A 15,902-nucleotide genomic window follows, 5' to 3' on the forward strand; every position below is an offset into this window, starting at 1 on the left:
GAACCAATCCCAAATATTCTCAGATTATAAACTGCCAATAGATGAAGAATCCACTTCAAGAAAATTACATTGAAGAGTTAAGTGTGATGGCTCACAGCTATAATCCCAGCTCTTGGGAACCTAAGGCAAGAAGACTGCCACAAATTATGAGACCAGCCTGTTCTACATAGTGAGTTCCAGGCCAGCGTGGACTATATAGTGACACCTTGTCTCAAAAAAAAAAAAAAAAAGAGGCAAGGGAGGGAGGGAGAGAGGGAGGGAGGGAGGGAGGGGGAGGAGGGAGGGAGGGAGGGAGGGGGGAGGGGGGAAGGAAGGAAGGAAGGAAGGAAGGAAAAAATAGGAAGGGAGAGAAAAAGGAAAAAAGTCATATATGGAGTTACATAGCTTGGTGGCAGATCACATGCTTTACACGGATGAGCCCCTGGGTTTGATTCCCTAGGGTCTATGTCCATTTGCAGCTACTATCTTTATCAGAGCACAGTGGTGCAGTGGTACATGACTTTAATCCCGCACTCAGGAGGCAGAAGCATGTGGATCTTGGTCAGTTTGAGGGTGGCCTGGTCTACATAGTAAGTTTCAGACCAGTCAAGGATAAATAGCAAGACCATTTAAGACAAAATAGTTTTCATAGGGTTTACTTTAAACATATCCTCTATAAAATAACGTATAAGAAGAGCAATGTAGCAGTGCCAATAATTTAAGAAAAAAATTACTGTCTTCAAGTCAATGACAAGGCCTCCACTCAGTTCTTGTTTCTGACACCTGTGAAAAGTCCAGCTTGGTACAAACAGTTCAGAGCAACTCACTAGCTAATCATTGAGACAAGCAGCATCTTGCTTTGATGAGCATGAACAGAGTGATCTAAGATAGTGGAAATCCATACTGAACTCATTTTAGAGCCTCCTTCCAAACAATGTTAAATAGAACAGATAGAAGAAAACTTTAGTATGTCTACATTATAGTGGAGAAGTATGAACTAGCAATGTCCATCTATCAAGTGAGCAGTGACTATCATAGACTCAGATTAAGTCCCAAGAGGGTGGTTAGTTTCTCAACCAGAAATAAGAATCCAAGGGCAAATAAGTCTCTGTGTTTAAAATACCAAAGATTAAAAAAAAAAAAAAGCAGCCTAAGAAAATACTTACATGTAAATCCCAAATCCTAACTTCCCCATCTAGGCAACCAGAAGCAATAAGGCCTGAGATGGTGGGATGAAAAGTGACACACCATGGAGTACGGCGGTGTCCAATCAGAGAGTGAACACACTTGCCAGTCTTAACCTCTGTAATATAGATGTTATGGTTCACATGTGTGGATGCCAACAGAGTCCTGGAGAGTCAAAATGTAGACATAATTAAGAAACATGTAGCAGGGAAACATTTTACCAGTTTTAGACAACAGAAACTGACGCTATTCCCTAACTACAAATAAAATATGCCTGTTAGCCAATTTGGCTATACAACAGAAATATTATAATTTTTAAGGTCTTCTAGTTTTGACACAGTGCTCCCAGATGACACAGAGCCTTCAGAGAGCATTTTTTCCATTTCAGAAATCTGTCATAGCACTGCTGGCCTCTATCAGACAGACAAAGCAATGTTACTGAGAACCTGGCTAAGTTTTGAACCTTAACTTCTACCATTTTCTTTATAATTCTCATTATTCTTCTGATTGGCATTTTCTTGATTGCTTTCCATTTCATTCATATATTCATATATACACACATGTGTGTGTATGTCTGTGTATATACATGTATATACATCCAATAGCAAATAAGCAGCTGAGCACCCATGGCATGAGTGCCCCGTTCATACACAAATATATGAATACACGCATATATACACATCTTCATATATTCATCCAGTGCTTCAGAGAATCTCTAGGAATTAATCTGGATATCAAGCTAAGTCAAGAGTACAGAAAGCTTAAGCTACAGCTAAATATTAGGTACCTGTCTGGGCTGAAGGCCAGTAAGAAGGTCGAGCGTGGACTATCAGGCAGTTCTACTCTCTGGGAGAAAATAAACAAATAAATAGACAAACAAACAAACAGACAGGCAGATAGAATGATTTATAAAGTAGGGCTTACTCTGAGAGAAGCCATTCTAGATTTAGTACAGACTAAAACTACAAAGACAATGACCAAGTTATAAATCAAGATAAATCTAAATTCAGGAAAAATATCTTCTCTACAGGAAAAAATATTTCTAGTCTTAGCTTTCACATTATAAACAAATTCCCCAAACTAGCTATATCAAATCTCATAAAGAGGATAAATTACATTCTCAGTCTCTGCCATAATCTACTCTAAGGTGCCACCTTATTGTCATCCCCACAAACCCTATGTCAAAGCCCTGTCTTCTTACCTTGCCTTCCCATTTCATCCATCGCGTCTTATCTTCCACCAGCTCCTGCAGAAGTCGCTGAGCACCCATGGCACGAGTGCCCCGTTCTCGGCCCCAGAGGATCCGTACAGCATTCTTCTCTGGGACAACCTTCATGGTGCTCAGGAGCCACTGTCACACCAAGGATCAGAACTGAAGGAGCAAATAATAGCTCCACACACAGAAGCAGCTAAAATGAGGCCATTCAGGTCCTTGTCAGCTGTCTTCATGGAAATCTAAGGAATGAACAACAATGCCAAATAATGCCTACAATTTCCATGCAAACACAAGTCTAGCTCAAAAGAGAAAGTGTCCTTTCCTATTTAACTATGGCTACCAAGAAAGGGACTTTTGAAGTGTCTCTTTCAAAAATATTTCATCTTGTAATATTCCTTCTATAGCCTTACTTTACATATGAAAAACTGAATATTTCCATCAAAATTATTCAGTTCTTAGTCTTTTTTTTAAGATTTATTTATTATGTACCTAGTTTTCTATCTGCATTTATGCCTGCAGGCCAGAAGAGGATACCAGATCTCATTACAGATGGTTGTGAGCCACCATGTGGTTGCTGGGAATTGAACTCAGGACCTTTGGAAGAACAGTCAGTGCTCTTAACTGAGCCATCTCTCCAGTCCCAGTTCTTAGTCAGAAAAACTTTGCTCTTAATAAAAATGACTAGGAACTCTGACTGAAAACAACATGTAGGGCTATGGTTATGGCTCAATCCCTATTACAACAGAAAATAAACACCTAGGGAGCTAGGGATATGGCTGAAGGACTTACCATCCAAGCATCAGTTCAGATCCCTAGAACCCAAGTAAAAAGCAAGGCACAGCAGTACACAGCCTGCAGCGCTGAGCAGTAGAGACAAGTAGATTCCTGGAATGTACTGGCTGGCTAGCCTAGTAAAATCCTGAACTCCAGATTCAATGAGAGGTCCTGTCTCAAAAAATTAGGTGGAGAGCAACTGAAAACAATGCCTAGTATCTATCACTAGTTTGAATGAGAGTAGGCCCCACAGACTCATATATTTGAATGCATGGTCCCTAGACAGTAAAACTATTTTGAAAAGGATTAGGAGGTGCAGCCTTGTTGAAGCAGAAGTGTCACTGATAGTGAGCACTGAGTTCTCAAAAGCCAAGTCTAGGCCCAGGTGTACATGCGCTTCTCTCTCTCTCTCTCTCTCTCTCTCTCTCTCTCTCTCTCTCTCTCTCTCTCTCTTTGTCTGTCTGTCTGTCTGTCTGTCTGTCTGACGCTTGTAAATCAGATGTAAACTCTGCCTGGTGACATGCTCCCCACCATGATGGTCATAGACTCATGCTCTGAAACTGTAAGCAAGTCCCCAACTGAATGCTTTCTTTTATAAGTTGCTTTGGTCATGTGTCTCTTCACAGCAATAGAACAGAGACTAAGATAAATACAAACGTGTACACATACACATACCACATATACACAATAAACAAACATAAGTAATTAGGCTGGGCGTGGAGCTCTGTAGTAGAGCTCCTGTTTAGCATGAGACCCTGTATTCAATTTCTAGCACTATAAAAAAAAATCAGTAATACTTTAAAATGCTTTGGAAAATCACGGCACAGTAACTTAGACAAAAATTCTGCAGAAGGGCTAGGGATGGGAGACTACAGCTCAATAGTAGAATGGTGGTCTAGCATTTCTAAAGCCCTTGATTTTGTCTTTAGCACTGAAGGTGAGGAAGGAGAGAGAGGAAGAGGGGAGGGAGGGGGACAGATTAAAAAACACATTGGTTATCTGAGTGGTAACAATACAACATTTTTAAAGACAAAATTCATATAGTTCAGGCTGCCCTCAAACTATGCAGCTTAAACTTATTATCCTCCTGCCTCCACTTTCATAGGGCTGGGATTACAAATCTGTCACCATGCCTAGTTTACGTGGTGCTGGGAACTGAACCCAGGGCTTCTTTCTTTCATCCTAGGCAAGCATTCTACCAACCAAGTGATATCCCCACACCTGTGGCTTGATAATTTTAAGAGGTGGTCTACTTCAGTTTCTGTTGTTCGGCTTTTTAAGACATGGTTTCTTTGCATAACAGCCTGAGCTGTCCTGGAACTCACTTTGTAGACCAGGCTGGCTTCAAACTCAGAGACGCCTGTCTCTGCCTCCTGAGTGCTGGAATTAAAGGCATGCGCCACCATGCCCAGCTCTACTTCAGTTTTTAGACAGAGTTTATACAGCCTAAACTGGCCTCCTGTTCCTACTGATACTGGGATTTCAGACATTAGGCACTATACCTGTCTTCTTTTTGCTTTTTAAATTTCAAAAGTAGTAACTCTCAGAGTGGGTCATAGTTGCACAAACCTATAATCAGAGCACTTGAGAATCTGATGATCAAGACAAGATGACCAAGGCTTTGAAGCCAGATCAGGAACCTTTCATGAAAAGTTCCAAGACATCCTGAGCTGCAGAGCAAAGCCTTGTCTTAAAATAAAAGGAAAGAAAGGTGGCAAGATAGCTCAGCAGGTAAAGGTACTTGCCACAGAGTCCTGAGTTTGATCCCCATAACCATTGTAAAAGGTAGAAGAAAAAAACCACCTCACAAAGTTGTTCTCTGACTTACACACACACACACACACACACACACACACACACATGCATAAAATAAAAACTTTGAAAGTAAAATAAAACAAAGGAGGAAGTAACTGCTTATTATAAGAGTCAAACAATAACTTCTTCCATTTCTCAAAAAGCTGCAATCTAAAGAGCACACAATCAGATCCATCCAAACACAGGCGTAAGGAAAAACATTTACAGCTTGTGCTGAAGGAGTTTTCTTCCTCTAATAATGGATAAGGTCAGAAAGATTCCAGAGTAAGGCAAGTCCCAATTTCCTAAGCCCATAAGGCAAGATGATCAAGGCTTTGAAGCCAGACCAGGCTACAAGACAAGTTCCAAAATATCCTGAGCTGCAGAGCAAGGCCATATCTTAAAAGGAGAGGAAGGTAATAAAGACTACACAGAGACACCCTGTCTCACCCCTCCCACTCCCCGCCAAAAAAATTACCAAAAAGCATGTCTGTCAATTCCCAGAGAACCTAAACTCAAGAGTTCAAACCAGCAACAATCTGACTGACTAGTGGGCAGAAGTGAAGAGGCATCTAGAACAGTGTCTGTGCCATTGTGAAGTACCCCAAATAATTGCTTAATCATAAAAAGCCGTACACAAGTAGAAGAAAGAGAAAATGACAAAAATCAATGCCAACATTCCACCCCATTTACCTAAACACATAAAACTAATCACTCAAAAAGATAAAGTGAGAGGGCCGGGCGGTGGTGGCACACACCTTTAATACCAGCACTTGGGAGGCAGAGGCAGGAGGATCTCTGTGAGTTTGAGGCCAGCTTGGTCTACAAGAGCTAGTTCCAGGACAGACTCCAAAGCTGCAGAGAGACCCTGTCTCGGAGAAAAAAAAAAAGATAAAATGTAGGGAATTACCTTCACAGATTTTCTCTGTCATCTAACTACTCTACACAGAATCATCTAAAGTACGCCACAACTCACTAGGAACTAAAAGTTACAGGTCCTTCTTGCAATTTGATCAATCTAAGCCAGTGAAATACTTCCGCATTCTAGTTAATATTTTTGGTGCACGCCTTTAATTCTAGCTCTCAGGAAGCAGAGATTGGCACATTTCTGTGAATTCAAGGCCAACCTGGTCTACAGAGCAAGTTCCAGGATAGTCAGGGCTACAAAGAATCAAAAACAAAATGAAACAAAAACAAGAAACAAGAGGTCAACCTAGCCACCACACCTAATTTCAAGCCAGCCAGAGCTACTCTGTAAGACTCTATTTCAAACCAACCAACAGATACAGAGTAGGGAAAGAAAAAAAAAAAGACTTTGGGCAAGTCACTTAAAACCTTTGAGACTTAGGGTCCTCCTTCTCTGTAAACTTGTTGTAAGGTTCCAGTTAAGTACAGAGATGTGGAAGTGCTGATGTTCACTGCTGTTACCGTTGTCATTATTAGTGAATCCTCCTGAGTTCACTGCGGTTCCCAACAATAAGGCCAAGGAAACCCACAGGTGCCACAATTTCTCAAAGTAGCAAATTTCTAAGAAACATTTCAAAGGTAGTTAGCAAACAACAAAGCAAAACATACTCAGGGAACAAATAAAGTAACTGTTTAGTAGCGAGGTGATGGTGGCACCCACCTTTAATTCCAGCACTTGGGAGGTAAAGGCCAGCAATCTACAAAATGACTTAAATTTATTCTAGAACTGCCAGGGCTACATAGAGAAACCATATACAAAAAAAAAAAAAAACTGTATGTGTGGCCAAATAATTAAAGTTCCTACAGGAATCAAAACCAGAATGAGTTTTCCACATCCATAAAATAAGGTAAACAGAATTAAAATTAGGAGTGTAACATAATAGTAGAGAATATATGCTTAGCACGCTAAAAGAACCAGGCTCAATCCATAGCAGCAAACAAAACAAACACTAGAAGCAACAATTAACAACTGTACCTACAAACTAACTAATACTTGAAACACAAACTTGCGCGCACACACACACAAATCTGTCTTTGGAAAAGCTAGGTGTGGTGGTGGATCCCTTTAATACCAGAACGTGGGAGGCAGAGGCAGACAGTTCTAGGCCAAGCAGGGCTACACCATGTCTCAAAAGAGACCCTGTCTTTAGAAAATTAATTAGTATTTTTTAACATTTTAAAGTATGTCTTTGTGCATTGCAGGAGCGTGGACAATGTAAGTGCAGTTGCCAGTGATGTCCAGCAGAGGACATTGAATCCTCTGTGGGTAGAGTTTGCTTGGAGCTGAAGGAGGAGGTCATCCTGTGAGCACGCAGGTTCTCAGAACTGATATCAGGTCATATACAAGAGCAGAATGACTGCTGAGCCATCTGACAAGCTGATCTTCTCTTATGGCATTTGGAGATTGTGATTCCAAAAATTAAAACTTCTTCAGTTGTTTTTGAACAACTCCCCCCAGCTCCCTAGGTAGCCAAGAATGACTATGAGCTTCTGATCCTCCTGCCTCCACCTCCCCAATGTATCAGCACACAGTTTTCAGTGCTAGAAATTAAACCTAGGGTGAGTTTCACACATGTTAGGCAATCACTCTACTAATTGAGTTGCAGGCACCCCAGTCCCCTGCTTAGCTGTTAATAGAGTTCAATTTCCTCATTTATTTAACTGTTAATGTGTATGCCACCTGAATGTGTACATGAAGACAAAAATCTAAGAATAAAATAAGCCATGAAATACTGGCACATATTCAGTAATATATAGGTTTTAATCTAATATTTAACTCTTGGGGAAAAAAATTATAATCTGGGGCTGGTGACACAGTTCAGCAAGTAGTAGCGCTCCTGTCAAGTCTGACAGCATGAGTTCAATCCCTAGAACCAACTCACAAAGGCTGTCCTCTGGCCTCTACATATGTGATATAACATCTGCATGTGCGAGTATATACACAATGCATAAAATAAATGTATTAAAATTATAAATCTAGACTGGAGACATGGTTCAGTGCTCAAGAGTACCAGCTGCTCTTCCAGAGGACCGGGGTTCAATTACTAGCACCTACAAGGCAGTTCACAACTGTCTGCAATTCCAGTTCCAGGGGATCCAATATACGATATCCTCAGGCACAAGGTATACATAAGATGCTCAAACATATATGAAAACAAAATTTTCATACACATAAAATTTAAATTTTTTAATATACATAAGTAATTAAAACCCCTAAAGCCAGCGGGCCAGTGGCAGCCCATGCCTTTAATCCCAGCACTTGTGAGGCAGAGGTAGGCGAATCTCTGAGTTCAAGGCCAGCCTGGTCTACAGAGCAAGTTTCAGGACAGCCATAGCTATACAGAGAAATCCCATGTTGAAAAACAAAAACAAAAAACCCTAGAGCCAGACATGATGGATAGCACACATCTGTAATTTCAGAACTCAAGAGACAGAGGCTGACAGATTGAAAGTCCTTAAGACTAAAGAAGATCTGACCATAAAAGAAAGAAAGAAGGAAAGGAGGGAGGGAGGGAAAGATGGAAGGAGGGAGGGGGGAGAGAGGGAGGGAAGAGGGAAGAAGGGAGGGAGGGAGGGAGGAAGGAAAACTAAAAAGGGTAAAGAGATGACTCTGAAGCTAAGAGCACTTCCAGAGAATCCATGTTCAGTTTTGAGCACCCACATGGGGCTTCTCACAACTGCTTATAACTCAAACTGTAGGGCATTGCTTCTCAACCTTCCTAAAGATGGTACCCCTCATGTTGTAGAGACCCCAGACCATAAGATTATTTTTGTTGCTACTTCATAACTGTAACTTTGCTACTGTTATAAACTGTAATGTTTTCCAGGGTCTTAGGCAACCCTTGTACAAAGCATTGTTCAACACCCCTGCAAAGGTCAAGACTCACAGGTTGAGAACTTTTGCTCCAGGTACTCTGATGTCTTCTGGCTCCATTGGTGTGTGTGTGCGCACACACACAAAGCAAATGCTCACAGAGATAACATACAAATAATAATAAAATAGCCATAAATCTTTTTATTTTAAATCTTGAGCTGGTTAGATAGCTCAGTGGTTCAATAACTGTATAGACTTCATGAAGCAGTGGGTTGATGTCCAGTAGCAGCAAAAGAAAGATAAATTTAAAAAATTCTTTAAATAATTCTAAGATCACTTGCATAACTAAAGTTCTCCCAACAACTAGAAAATTAACTACAAAATGTCAAGTCTTTAATTAGAGGCCTAAAAGTGGCCTAGTGCTTTACAGAAACACCATGTGGGTGGAGTTTCTACACAGAAGTTTTTCTATAATTGGAAGCTTTGTTTTCTTCAGCAGGACCTTACTACAAGGCACACTATAGGACAATTCAAACAACACTATATAGAACCAAAATCTAAAAAGCACCAAACCCCTCATTACCATATCTGTCTCTTGTCAGTCTTTTACACTAGACTAAATTTAGGGGAGAAACAGAATTTTGGGAAACAAAACAATTCAAAACTATCAACAAGTAAACAAGTAGCCAATTCTGAAGGCAAACTCACCCAGAAGTAGGAGAACTATTATCATGAACTGTGTTTCTATTGAAAGATATTTTAGGAGACAAAGTACTAACTGTGATTGAATCTAAATGAACAAGTTACATGCAATGTCATTTTAGTCATAATTTCTAAGCTAGAAACAGTATAGTATAGCCATATAGACAGACAGACAGATAAAAACAGCCATGATCACAGTAGCTGATTAAATCCCAGTTCTAAGTGCTGGGCGTGTGGTTAGCTCAATGCTATTAAACTTTCCTGCTGCACAGGAAGTCAGCACTGAAAAAAGAAGCAGAAAAGCAGCCCTTCAATCCCAGCAGTTGGGAGGCAAGGCAGACACAGGCAGATCTCTGTGAGTGCGAAGCTAGCCTGGTCTACAAAGAATTCCAAGACAGTCAGAGCTGTTGTTACACAGAGAAATTCTAGGATACTTGGGAAGTAGGATCATAAGAATCGGGAGTTTAAGGTCATCCTCAGCTACAACAATGAGGTTGAGATCAGCCTGTGGACACCCTGCCTCAGAAAAACTAGCACAATTCCATTTCTCCATTATTTATTTCCTCCTTTCATTATGCAGCCCAAGCCAGTCTGATTTGCAATCCTCCAGCCTCAGTTTCATCAGCGTTCAAGTGTCAATGTGTACCACCACAGCCTATCCCATTATTTTCTTAGCATACTAAAGTTTCCTGATTTCTCAGAATATTACTTAACCTCCCTGTACCTTAGTTTCCTCATTCATAAAAATGCAACTATTAGCAATAGTATACATTATAGAGTTACCATCAGGGTTTAAAGATTTACCATGTAAAAACTGATCACTATTGTATACTTCTAATGTTTGCAGTAGAGCAACAGCCCCATTCCATAATGAAAAATAAAGCATAAATCGTTTTTTGGTTTTTCAAGACAAGGCTTTTCAGTAGCTATGAGCCAGTCCTGGAACTCACTCTGTTGACCAGGCTAGTCTCGAACTCAGAGATCTACCTGCCTCTGCCTCCTGAGTACTGAGATTAAAGGCGTGCGCCACCACTGCCCAGCTAAAGCATAAATCTTAATGTGTGTAACAAAATAATTTTAGATCACAAGGTACGGTAAAGCAAATTAAATTTAAAACAAACTCTAAGATAGGTATGGTCTCTCCTACCTGTCAACCTAGCACTAAGGAGACAGAGACCACCAGCTAGAGGATGGCCTAGCAACAGAGGGTTCCAGGCCAGTCTGGGTTGTAGAGTAATTCTGTTTCAAAACGAAACAAACATTTCAGGGGCAGAGGCAGGTGGATCTCTGTGAGTTTGAGGCCAGCTTGTTTACATAGTGAGTTCCAGGACAGCCAGGGCTACAGAGTGAGACCCTGTTTCAAAAAAAAAAAAAAAAAAAGAAAGAAAAGAAAAGAAAAACCACAACAGGCTTCTCTGAGTTCTAAATCAAAAAAAAAAAAGAAGTAATTCTTCTTGCCTTTAAGATTTTTTTTATTTACTTTATTTGTATCTGTATGCAAAATTGTTAGCAGACTTACCCTGAAACTCTGGACAGTCTCACTTTCTCTGCAGACCCCTCCCTCAATACAGCTCCTTACAGCCCTCTCCTGCCCAGTTTCCCTGGATCCTAACTCAAAAGGCAAGACTCTCCTTCTCCTCTTCCTCTTATTCTTCCTCCTCCTTTTCTTCTTCTCTATTTGCCTCCTCTTGAAAGCTACTGGGGCTTATAGCTTGGTCTCCCCACTTAATAAAACATCTTCCACATGGTCTAGCAATAGGGCTCCTGGATTCACCAGAAGGCGTAAATTCAACTCCCAGGGTAGGATTTTTCTAGGTGTGGTGGCATATTATCTAATCTCAGCACTCACTCACAAGGCAGAGGTGAGGAGATTTCTGTGAATCTGGGACCAACCCAGTCTCCACATCAAGTTCCTAGATGGGATTGAGGGGTTATCAAACTAATAAAACAGTCCTCAAAGGGCTGGAAAGATGGCTTGGTGGCTAAGAATGCTGACTATTCTTTTAGAGGACAAGGTTGAGTTCCCAGCACCCACATGGCAGCTCACAACCATCTGTAATTCTAATTCCAGGAGATCCAATAGTCTCTTCTGATTACCACAAGCACCATGCATGAATGTGGAACACATACATATAGATGGGCAAAATCCTTCATACACATAAATTAACTTTTAAATGGTCCTCAAGCATGAACGTGGTATAATATTCACACAGATAGGCAAAAAACCCTCATACACATAAAATAATTTTAAATGGTTTTCAAGCATCAAATAAATTAAACATAATTCTACAAAAAAAGTATCTAGTATCTACTGCAGTATGCTCAAAACCATTTCAGATGAAACATTTTATCAGTATCATCTTTTTTTCTCTTTTGACATATTAAAATTCATATTACCATATTAAAATTCATATTACCATATATTAAGAAATGAAAACTTGTCGAGCAATGGTGGTACATGCCTTTAATCCCAGCACTCAGGAGGCAGAGGCAGGCGGATCTCTGTGAGTTCGAGACCAACTTGTTCTACAGAGCTAGTTTCAGGACAGGCTCCAAAAGCTACACAGGGAACCCCTGTCTCGAAAAACCACAAAAAGAAAAAAGAAATGAAAACTTTAAAGTAGAAGATTATCTTTCTAACCATGTGGTTACTACAGGATTGATAATGAAAAAGAATAAAAAATTCATAAAACAAAATGTGCAGTTTGACAAAGGTAGATAATAGTTGTTGAAGAAGATGGCTACACAAATTTAAAGAATCTTAAACAGTAACTAAAGGTCAATAAGTAGCAGCACACACATCTGATGCGAAGTTAGTGTGTCAGCTATATAAAGTACTATGAAAACAAACAGCAAGAGTATTCTTCATATTCTTAACCCAAAATATTCTACATTTACTGTCTACATGCCTCAAGTACATATTACCTCAAATAATATGAGGTAGTAGCTGCAGTAACAGCTAACAATACTCTGTGCCAGGCTCTGACCTTAGCACTTTGCACAGCAATTTTTGGAAGTAAGGCCTTATTGTGTAGCTGAGGTTGAATTTCAGATTATAATCTTCCTGGCTCTCTGTCTCATATGCTTCAATTGTAAGCACATTTGTAAATTCACAAAGGAACTTCTTATTAATCTCATAGCCCCACCCAAACATGAAATGCAAAAAATCATTTCTAGAGTAGAAGATTCATAATTTGAACTCAGAAAGCCTGATGAGTCACTGTCTTAAAAAAAACAACAACAACAAAAAAAAAAAAAAACCTTAAACCTGGTCTACATAGTGAGTTCCAGGACTGCCAAGGCTACACAGAGAAACCCTGTATCTTAAAAAAATTGACCCCAGTAATTCTGACACCAAAGTCTACATACCTAGTTAGCACAGGATTATACTATCCATGTTCCGCTCACTTTATGCTTTATCAACTGCTAATCTGTACGCACTTTGTTTTTAGTGTTCATTTCCTCAGAGGTCAAGAAAACAAGGAGCTGGGTAAGTGACTCAGTTTGCAAAGTGCCTGCCATGCAAGCTATAAGGACTTGAGTTAGACCCTCCCAGCACCCATTTATAAAAGCGCATGGTAGTATACACTGGTATTCCCAGTACTGGGGGTAGGATAGAGGTGGAGATGAGGCAAAGACTGGAAAATTCCAGGGGCTTACTAGCTTGTCTAGACCAATTGGTGACTTCCAGGTTTAATGGGAAACCCTGTGTCAAGAAAGTGATGGAAGATGACACCCAACCTTTATCTCTGGTCTCCATGCACAAACCCACATGAACACTACACATATACAGAGCAGCAAAAGAAAAGCAGACAATTAAAATTGAAGAATGGCCAGGTGGTGGTGGTGGGACACCTTTAATCCAGCACTCGGGAGGCAGAGGCAGACAGACCTCAGAGTTCTAAGCTTGAGGCCAGCCTGGTCTGTAAAGTGAGTATCAGAACAGTCAGAACTACACACACAAAAAAAAAACCCTGTCTTCAAAATCAAAACGGGGTGGGGGGGAGGGGAAGGCCAGGCGGGAGGGGTGCACGCCTTTAATCCCAGCACTCGGGAGGCAAAGGCAGGTGGATCTCTGTGAGTTGGAAGCCAGCCTGGTCTATAGAGTGAGTTCCAGGACAGGCTCCAAAGCCATAGTGAAACCCTGTGTTGAAAAAAAAAAAATTAAGAATGATGCTAGATGGTCCACATCTGTCATCATGACAAGCCAAACTTGAGCTATACTATACGTATGAACAAAACAAGGCTTGGTCTCAAAAAGTAAAACAGAAAATAAAACAAATTATAAAAATTAAAATCATTCTTGTGCTCTTTCTTAGAAATTCAGGTAATAGTTTTTACAAAGAATAGAGAAGTTAAGAACATTTCACCAAAAAGTAATCAGCCTTTAACTTTGGAATCTCTTCAGTACAATAAGGGGATAGTCATGAAAGTCTGTTACTATGTATTTACCATAAAATCCTACTATCATCCTGATAAAAATGAGAATAAGTGCCTATTGGAAAGTAGAAATAAATACCACAGTAAATTACTTTCACCTGACAATGAGAAGAGAACACAAACTTCCGGAATATTTGTTTACACTGTAGGAAAATATGTCACTGTGATTGGTTTACTGAAGAGCTGAATGGCCAGTAGCGTGGCAACAAATGGGCTATTCAGAGAGAGAAAGAGGAGTAAGAATCTAGGCATGTGGATTACGCCCTGAGACTGTAAAGACGGTGGACAAAAGCTACAGAGCAGAGGTAACCCACCCACGTGGCAGAACATAGGTTAATAGAAACAGGTTATAAGAACTAGTGGGACCAGCCTAAGCTAGCAAGTATCCGAGTTTTCATAATTAGTTAGTCTCTGTGTCATTATTTGTCGGTTGGCAGTCCAAAGATAACTGACAAAAAAGTTTCCTACATTTGGTACCCAATTGGAGGCATGTAGATCTACATAGAGCCTGAAAAAGCTGAGGGGAAAAATTCCAATAGGCTTGGTGCTCCTAGCATACAAAGACACACCTCTTTTAAGAGGCCCTGCTACAGGGCACTTGAAAGGGGTTTATGCAAAGATGGCAGTGTGCTACTCAGTGGCAGATAACTGGGTAAAAAACGCCTACCACAGCATGAACCCAGAAACTTGCCAGAACTGAAGTGGACAGGTCAGTTCTGGGCTGCATACCAGCCGCTCTCAGGAACCAGGAAGGTGGAAGCCAATCACTGCAGCAGAGCTCTGCCCAGAGGACCAAGCAGAGGAAGCTCTGCCTCATGTAATCAGAGAAGGCTACAGACACATACACAGGCTCAGGTGAAGAAAACCTCTGAACGGGCTACAGTGTGCTTAATAACGAAGAAAGAAAAGAAAATGGGTATATTCAGTCATTAAAAAAAATAGTTTAAAAATAATACAGTGTATGAGGATCATATTTACTGCTTTGTTAACTTTATTTTAAATGCTAATAAACAAAAAATGACAGTTACTGAACGATACTGAATTGTGGGAAAAAAACTGCTAAACTACCCTACACAATTTAAAGATGCCTTAATTTCAGAATGGAAGTCAAAAAATATGTTGTGTTCAGGGAGAGGTTATGCCTTTGTTTCCACAGAAAACAAAAGATATGGATTTCTTCAAACATAATATCAATAAACATAATTGATTGGTGGAGATCTCCTAAAAATCTTGGCTAAAGACATGAAGGAAAAACACAAGAAAAATGATGTTGGATGTCCTTCTGTATGCTATGAATATGTGTTGTTCTCATTGGTTGATGAATAAAGTTATTTTGGCCAACACCCAGGCAGAATATAGCTAGGTGGGAAATCCAAACAGAGATATGGGGAGTAAGAAGGTGGACTTGCAAAGATGCCAAAAAAAAAGCCCAGAGGCAAATGGTAATCAAGAGATCATTTAGGTTAGAAAAGCTGAAAGAAACAAGCCAGGTTAAGGCCAGGCACTCATACTGAAGAATAAGCCTCTGTGTGTAATTTATTTAGGAGCAGGATGGTGGGCCCCTCCAAAGAGTCAAAAGAGTAAGAGCAAAAAACAACACACAATAGAAAAACAAGATAGCTGGTGTATAAGTTGATCCCTTGACATGGGAGCAGCTCTGAGACTGCATGCGACATGATAGATCTTGGTAGCAAAAGAGTCCCCATGACTTCTTATTACATGCTGTCCTTTCATATGGCCGAATGGAGATTTATGTTACAGTTTGGTTACACAGTTCAAACAGACTTAAAAAATCAAAAGATGTCTTTTCCCTGCTCAAACAGAACAAAAATATCTTTAGCTGATTTGTGCACACCACAATTCTATACTTGTGTCAATACAGATATATGTTACCTTTAAAAGTATATGTGTTTTCAGGAAAGAAAAAAAAAGGACCAAATGCCAATAAAGACAAGGAGCTCAGCTGAATGCCTCTGTTACAGTTTCTTCAAAATTCTGCATCCAGAACAACTTCGAAGCTGCTAGCTGAGA

At 40.1% G+C, this 15,902-nt stretch overlaps 1 protein-coding gene across 12 annotated transcripts in view; it reads right to left on the reverse strand.

Annotated features, from left to right (window-relative positions):
- Positions 1 to 15,902, reverse strand: part of Ambra1 (autophagy and beclin 1 regulator 1) — a 199,516-nt gene that overhangs the window by 147,188 nt on the left and 36,426 nt on the right. For all 12 annotated transcript variants that reach the window (XM_048428441.3, XM_048428439.3, XM_048428451.3 and 9 more), the window contains 3 exons: positions 2,366 to 2,619; positions 1,952 to 2,010; positions 1,146 to 1,329 (listed from right to left, as the gene is read on the reverse strand). In XM_048428441.3, coding sequence (XP_048284398.1) covers positions 1,146 to 1,329; positions 1,952 to 2,010; positions 2,366 to 2,500 — 378 coding nt within the window. In that variant the 5' untranslated portion in view covers positions 2,501 to 2,619. The remainder of the gene's footprint in view (positions 1 to 1,145; positions 1,330 to 1,951; positions 2,011 to 2,365; positions 2,620 to 15,902) is intronic.

This window comes from Myodes glareolus, chromosome 10 (assembly GCF_982192425.1).
Source record: "Myodes glareolus chromosome 10, mMyoGla1.1, whole genome shotgun sequence".
Taxonomy (NCBI): Eukaryota; Metazoa; Chordata; class Mammalia; order Rodentia; family Cricetidae; genus Myodes; species Myodes glareolus.